The sequence below is a fragment of the Sander vitreus genome, chromosome 16, assembly GCF_031162955.1.
Source record: "Sander vitreus isolate 19-12246 chromosome 16, sanVit1, whole genome shotgun sequence".
NCBI lineage: Eukaryota > Metazoa > Chordata > Actinopteri > Perciformes > Percidae > Sander > Sander vitreus.
This window is the reverse complement of record NC_135870.1, coordinates 27,913,790-27,922,040: the sequence shown is the minus strand read 5'-3', so window position 1 is coordinate 27,922,040 and position 8,251 is coordinate 27,913,790. Positions and strand designations below refer to the sequence as shown.

Sequence of the window (8,251 nt, the reverse complement as noted above, 5' to 3'; positions counted from 1 at the left end):
TATGTTTGACGACATCATCAGATTGATTCCTGCACCTCAAAATGTCACATGGAAATCAGAAAATATATCTGGTCTGAACTTGTTGAGTAGACTGCAGTGAATCTAGTGAGTTCACAGGCCAAATTTTTAATGCTCTGCTGTTGGTCATGACAGTTTCCCAGTAGTCCCATTTGAAGAGTCCAGCAGAAGACTTACACACTGTAAAAAAAAAAAAAAGCGGTCTCTGTAGACAGCCCAGGCTCCACAAGCGGCAACAAAAACAAACTGGCCAACCTGCACCATGAAACATACACAAACAGTGTTCCAACGTTCTAGCCAATAACCAACAAGAAATATTTTGGGGGTGGGGGTTGGGGAGTTAGTGCGCGTAAGCACGGAAAGGAGGGGGAGGAGTGAGCTAGTCTCAGTTTTGTTTGAAAATACAAGACGTAACGTCACCCAGAATCGCTTAGAGCACCTTTAAGGCCAACCATGTTCAATAAATGATTTTATTGTGAAACAAATAAATGAAATAAATCAATCAATCAGAATAACACAACTGTCTGCATTATCATCATTTATTTCCATAATCTTCAATTCTAAAACCACTGAAATCTGTTTCCAAAATAAATATGTCTTCCAAATGGGGATGCTGTTGTCAACCCCGTTACTTCTATAATTCTGTAATAATAATACAAATTATTAAAAGACAAATGTAAAATAACCTCATTTTTATGTTAAGTAAAATGAAACAATGTCCCACTCAAATAATTGTGTTATTATTACTTTGTTTTTCTTAACGTTATATGTGTGTCATGGGCTTGGACCCTTGGTTGTAGCATATTTATTGTGGTATTATTTGATTAAATTCAATTTTATTTACTGTATCAAATCATAACAAGAGTTATCTCAAGACACTTTACAGATAGAGTAGGTCTAGACCACACTATAATGTACAAAGACAACAATTTCAGTAATTCCCCCAAGAGCAAGCATTTAGTGTGAGAAAAAAAACCTCCCTTTTAGGGAGAAACCTCGGACAGACCCAGGCTCTTGGTAGGCGGTGTGACGGTGCCAGTTGGGGGTGTGATGAACAGTGGCAATTATAGTCACAACAAAGATAATAGAACTATGACTAGAATTTTAGTTTGAATTCTGATCTTACTCTAATACTTATTGTAAGGACAGAGAAAGTGGGATGGGAAAAACACAAAATACCTTTTACAATGTAATACAATGAAAAAATCCTTACACTGTTGACATATTTTTTTTTTACTAACTTTGAATTTGAATGGATTGCTGACCGAAGCCCCCTTATAAGGTTGGCATGTTTTTGAACGTAGTTTTGAATTGATGCTAAAAATGTGCTGTCTCTAATGTATTTATACATGTTGTTAAGCTGGAGTAAAGATTTGACAAATGAGCAGTTCACGCTAGGTTTCTAAAAACCTAGCGTTATAATAAATAAATAATATAATAGATAAACAGCAGTGGCAGTTGCTTCATTCATAGTCACTACCACTATCAAAGCTAACTTTAAGCTAACACTATGCTGTTAAATTTAGAAACCTTAGAACATACCTCAGTACAATAGGGGTGAATGGAATTTGTTCTCTGTATTGAGAAATAACATGTGAATATGTCAATAGTATGTCTTTCCTGAGGCAATGCCCCAGTATATTGACAAGAGAATAGTTTTCACTGATAACTGTTGACAAAAAGGTACGTGAATTATTCAGAGAATTTTTAATGTGTCCATGCTGAACACATCAAACTAAATTCTAATCATCCCTGTTGTATAGAGCTCAACAGTTTGGTTCCGGGAGTAAAAATCCCATAGATTTTTCTCCATAAGGATTTAGATTATCAGCCATAATGTCTAAACCATCCAAGGTAGACTGACCATGAGCTACATGGTTGTGAAACGGAAGTTTCTGCTCCTGTAGAAGCTAGAAGTCTGTATGAAATCAACCTTGTTTTAATAAAAACATGTTTTATTTGCGATCTTATGGAGAAAAGCTACAGTACCCACAATCCTAAGTGTTAGAGCAACATCTCTGATTGGTCCAACTCGCTGTTACCATAGAAATGTTTACCGTACCCACGAAACTGTGAACGGCTAGAGCGACGCAAGCTTCTGCCATTGAAGTCCATGATAGTTTCTATACACGGTCTTGTACCTTTCCCTTTTTGGGAAGGTTTTCGGATATGCGCAAACATCGCTACGCTGACCTTTTCAAGAAGCTGTTTGAAGGAATGAAAGAGGGCGAGGCTGTGTTCACACGGTCCAACAAGTCCGCCACAGCTGGTAAACTTTGAAAAATTTTATTTTGAAAGGCTACATGTAAACGGGAATATTAGTGGAATTTTCACATTCATTAGCCATGTGAACAGCTTAGTCGGAATATTGTCTTTTTCGGAATAAGGGCAAAAACTGCAATATTATGTGTAAGTAAATGTAGTCAGTCATTCCCCTGGCAGCATTGATGGACCAGACACAGACGAGGAGAGCATAGATGTGGAAAACCCGGAACTGCTGACCAATCGGAGCAGACTAGGCTTTTGCAGAAGGGGGGCTTAAAAAGACAGGCACTCCAAGGTGCAGCAGCCTTGGGCATTATGAGTGTTTTTTGAACAAAAAAGTACAAGTATGAACCTAAAAGTTAGCATAATAGAGCCCCTTTAATTCTGAACCAGAAGTACTGTAAAACAGACAAAGCATAGAAATGAGTGACGATAAATAACCCAAAATTAGTTAGATTAGTAGAAAAAATACTTTAAAAATAGATTATTGAGATTGAGACATTGGAAACCAAAGAGGCATATTCTCTATGCGAGATAAGCACCAAATGATGATGTGGAGATCAGTTCGTAGCCCTCACCAATCCACACGCTCAAATTATCTCCTTTAGACAACTCAAAAAGCTGCCCCAGAAACACACTCTTTGCCCCTTCTGAAGTGCATCCATCCCAGGTCTTCATCACAGGTCTAGTCGAGGGATAAGCTTCATTCCAGTTGCGCAGCTCTACGTAGAACCTGTTGAAGTCTCCCTCATTGCAGCTTAATGCAATGCTCACATAGACAAAATAGAAACCATCCTCAGGAATCACAATGGCACTTTTCTCTTTGTTGTCTTGGTCACCAAAATTGACATGCCATTTCATGTATAGTCCATCAGTCTTGTTGGCTGCACCTAGAGACGCTGTAGGAAGAGAGACGTACAGTAAGTCACATGTTTTATTTAAACAAATAAATTCCTCTTTTATTTTGTCTTATCTTAAATTTTACAATTATCACTATGTTTAAATACTGTAGCTTTTTAAAAGTCACATCTTTTAAAACGTTTAAATGTAAGAGGGGCATTGTTGAAACATAGAATTCCCAATCAAAGCAACAGAGTTCAAATAAAATACGTTCATAATGTGGGCCTGGCTGTTTCCCATGCAACCGCATGTTCAAGACTCATCTGGCCTTCATGTGCACTCCAACAAGTGCTGCAGCATTGAGAACAATGCGTTCATCTAAAAATAACAAGTGTGGGTGTTTAGGAGATCAATTCTTTAGCTCCCCAAGTCTGAGGAGACGTAGCACATTTGGATCTTCTCGTCTACTACTTTTGGGGCTGTTACATTAATAAGCTGCATAAAACTTTTTGGGCCAGCAACAATCTGGCCCACCCTGGGTTCATACCGAGATAATATCTTCATAGTTACCTTTACACTGTGCTCTAAGCTTCCCATTGTGGCCTATAACGTTTCAAACAACAAAATAGTACTGTCAAGATTTGGCTCGAATTCAGGAAACAGCATGGTCTACACAGAGCTTCGATACACAGGCCAATTTTAAATAATCACTTATTCTCATCGTCCTGCTTGGAGCCCACCTTCCGTAGTTTGTGAAACAATTGTCTTATCACACTTAATGACCTATAACAGGATGGTGTCTTTTCACCCCATCCTGCATCCCTGTCAGTTCAATGAAACCTGCCCAGTAGCCATCTCTTCTAGGGTTTAAAAAAAAGAAGGCATTTTTTAAAAGCAGTTTTCCACATATCAGAAATATGAGAAATTGACCGTTTCAGTTGTTTCTCATCCTTTACGTTGATCAAAAACGGCTGATATCCATTATCTTTGGCAAAATTGACTCCTTGAATGCAGCCTCCACTTTACCTCTCAAGGACTCCTGGGAGCATGACATGGGGACTGACATTTCTAACAAACAGAGGAGTGACATTATCGGTCTGGTGGTCCACTCGTTATCTATATGTGCCAGGCATGGTCTAATGCAGCCCAAGCAATCCCCTATTCAGCCCCTGGACACGCCCATGGCCGACTAACTTTCAGTCCAATGTATTTAAAACTCTTGAACAGGCCCTTAACACAAATATAGACCTCAACCCCCTGACTGCTCTGTTCAGCCTCCCTCTAGCCTCCCTCTAGTCCATGACCTTCCACTTCCGGGATTGCTCTATTGCCGCCGTATGTCCTTCTTTTCAGTCGGATGTCTGTAACTTACACTTTCTTTGTGTTGGAATTTCAAACTCCAGTCAATTTATGAGGATTATGGTAAACTGTGCCTCAGATCTCTGCAGGGTAAATCCAGACAGCTAGCTAGACTATCTGTCCAATCTGAGTTTTCTGTTGCACGACTAAAACAACCATGTTCCACCAAAACAAGTTCCTTCCCGAGGCTATTTTGCCGTTGATGACGATTGGGATTGGTTTAAAGAAATGCCAATAAACCAGTGCATGTTTCTCTCCCATCCTGGAATGCTGTGTGGACTAGCCAGACCCTCCTCTGCAGCGCTGTGGAGGAAGGTCTGGCAATGCGAGACTAGCCTTCCCCCAACTCAAAATGTACCCACTTTAAAAAAGCGTGTCATTGCCTTTACCACTGTGTTAGCCAGAAGCTTCATCCTTCTTGAATGGATAGGTGGATGCAAGAAGTTTTACAATGCATACATCTGGAAATGTTAAGATTATCACTAAAAGGATTCCACAAAACTCGGAGTCCCCCACTAGCTTTTATTAACAACCTTACTATCACTCCTGATGCTGATTGGTGTTTCCTGGAGACTGTCCTACAAAAAATGCTCTCAGAGGTCATTTGTTCCTCATAAGGAAGCATGTTGGGTGGTGCATGGGTCAAACAAACACAGGACTTTCACCCAGGAGAGTGGAGTTTGAGTCCTGTTTGTAGTAAGTTTTGCATGAAAACGGTGATTTAAAAAAAAAAAAACGTTACAAATGTCACCTTCAGTGTCACATGTGTAACTGGAAGTTACGTCTGATTTTAAGTCTGATTTTAACCCAAACCATGATCTTTTTCTAAACTTCATTAAGTAGTTTGGGTGCTTGAACATAACCAAACTGCGATCGTTTCTCGGCAGCAGCTTATATTCTGTGTGTAGAACATGAGACAATTCTATTGGCTTGTCTAAAAGTAGCCTGTGCATAAATACTTTGCATGGATAAGTGCTCTTTAACACCAATGATCGCAACAGTTTATTTTTCAACTGCACAGAGAGTTTGCCAGACCAAGCTATTTTACCGGACCTGACCAGGCATTTCATTTTATTTACTTGCTTATTTTTTATACCTTGTCATGTGCTGCATTTGACTACTGGTTTTGCCTTATCTGCAGAAAACTCAATACAAAGAAAGTGTGAAGTTGACTAGTGAATAGTACTGAAAAAAACACTTACTGAGATCAATGTGCAGTTTTTGGGTGTTTGTTTGAGGATTAGCTGTGGATTGAGAAAGAGAGGAGAGAGATGTTGAAAACAATGCTTGCTTGCTAATAATATTTCAGGGAAAACCCTGATCTGGAAGATGAAGAAAACTGCCTGAGTTGTGAACTACTGTAGGACACACAATTACCTACTGTATATGGAGCTTTGGGAGTGGAGAGCAGTAATGAATAGTACTTAAACTTGTAAACTTTCACTTGTACATTGAAATCCTCCCAACTCCATAGACATTTCATTAAACATGAAGGTAATGACACAGCATACCTGTAGGGCTCTCTTGCTTGGAATATGCTGGACTTGGCTCTACTGCGCACTAGGAATAAGGAAGAACACATTTTCAGTTTCATCATGACTTGTAGCGCTTTACTCGGATACCTGAAGTTGTGGCCATTATATGGATTATATGACAGCTTGTTGGAAACACAAAGTGAGTCCCAATGTGATCTTGTCTTTACAGTGATACCAGTGGCAAAGGGCAAGCAAAAGGGGCTGAAATGTGGACGCAACAGGTTATGTTGGAGAAAATTGTTGCTTCACTATCAGTGAGTAAATATATTTGGACTGGAGGGTTTGTTGTTTATAATGATGCTACTGGGATATGCAGTGAATTAAGGTAGCACTAATAAAAATGTGGACACAACCTCTTATTTAAATGTAAATCTGATATATTTATTAGAAAAATTGTCATCCTTTTTTTGTGACCAAGTTTGGTTTTTAATTTTTCACTCAGTATTGAGGGTAACCATATATGTAAAAAAGTATAATCATAAACATAACACAGTCCAAAATGCACTTACATTGGTGTCCTTTCTCAACAAAAGTTGTAATAAATCAACATAAAAGAAGATGGAGTACAAAAATAAAGATAAATAAAGCACACATCTTGCATTCTGACTAAATAAATATAGCATTACCTCCATCTCCAAATGTTGTCATCCCTTTTAAGATCTTATGGCACAATGTACTCAAGTTCATACATCTTAACCTGTGGCACCCCATCTCCAACAACTGTGTTTATCATTAGATATACAATATGTGCATTGCACCAGCCTTAAATCAACCCAAAAGTTTGATCAAGTTAGGTAGTTAAGGTAGTTTAAAACTCTGCAACACCCCTCAAAGGGAGTAAAATATTCCTACTATATCCTAGGATTGCATATAAGCTGACAATGAGGTTTACATGTTCACATCATCAATGTGAACACCCAGCCAAAGCTCTCTGAGAAGACAAGGAAACCTTAGCCCATAACCAGTGATGGAAGAAGTATTCAGATCCTTTACTTAAGGAAAGGTACTAATACCACACTGTCAAAATACTCTGTTACAAGTAAAAGTCCTGCATTGAAAATGTTACTTAAGTAAAAGTATGTACGTATCATCAAGAAAATGCACTTGAAGTAATAAAAGTAAAAGTACTCAATGCAGAAAAATCCTCAAATTTTAGAAACTGGAAACAAACCAAACAGTTCTGTCAATCAACTAAGTATTTATCATTACAGCTGGACTTGTAGGCCGTTATATTGTTGGGTAGTATAACTTGTAATAAAACATTGTATTTTATAAACTACATGTGTGGTGTGTGTACAAATTTTAATTTGTAAAGTAACTAGTAACTAAAGCTGTCAGATTAATGTAGTGGAGTAGTGGTATGCAAAGAAAAGACTCAACTAAAGTACAAGTACCTCAAATTTGTACTTTAGTACAGTACTTAAGTCAATGTCCTTAGTTACATTCCACCACTGCCCATAATCATAAAGAAAAAGTTTTGGAACTTACCTCTTGTCCGCTGGATCCAGAGTTTCCATGTTGCCATAAATTTGCACAGATGGTAAAAATGAACAGTGCCGTACAGCTGAGCAGCAAGAGCAGAGTGACGAGTCTGAGGCGCGTTTCCTGTTGCTTCATGTCCCGGCAGTGTTGGATGAGGATGAGCACAGACTTGTCCTGGCCCATATCTATAATCGCATCCCCACACACAGCTTCAGTTGGCAGAGTCTGCCTAAACAGTTTCTCTCCCATGTCGGCAAGCCTGGTATCTGCAAAGTTGGCTGGTCCTCTGTTTACCAGTGATACATGCAGAGTCTTTTATTTGCAGTTGAAAAGTGGGGCCGTACCCAAACGCCTACACTGAAATCTTCAGTCTAGAATGACCTTATCTGTTCATTCATACAGATGGGAGAAGAGAGAGAGGAGGAGCTTATACCAGAGTCCTAATTGTTCAAAACATATAAACTCTTTACTCTCAAGTATTATCATTACATTCCAGTTATAGAACCATGCATCCCTTTTTCTCAAAGATAAATCCCTGGGGATCTCCTAAAAAAAAGAAAAACAGAAAATCATTAAACAATATTCTCCGTTAATAAAAAAAAAACTATGTGAAAATAGCATTCTTTTCACTGTTAGTCTCGTTTGCTGTTACAGGTCATTTCTGATCATGAGATGAAAACTGACACAGTTTCAGAAACATTTAAAAGTTACATATAGTCACTTTAAAAAATTACTCAAACCAAATAATCAAT

The 8,251-nt window shown here is 38.5% G+C and overlaps 1 protein-coding gene across 1 annotated transcript; it reads right to left on the bottom strand.

The window, feature by feature from the left end:
- Positions 1-470: 470 nt before the first annotated feature.
- LOC144531252 (uncharacterized) lies at positions 471-7,844 on the bottom strand. The gene is made up of 4 exons (XM_078271290.1): positions 7,506-7,844; positions 5,994-6,042; positions 5,685-5,726; positions 471-3,182 (listed from the first exon to the last, which is right to left on the bottom strand). Exons 1-4 carry the CDS (start codon positions 7,746-7,748, stop codon positions 2,809-2,811), a joined length of 708 nt encoding a protein of 235 aa, XP_078127416.1. The 5' UTR covers positions 7,749-7,844; the 3' UTR covers positions 471-2,808.
- Between the last annotated feature and the right edge of the window lie 407 nt (positions 7,845-8,251).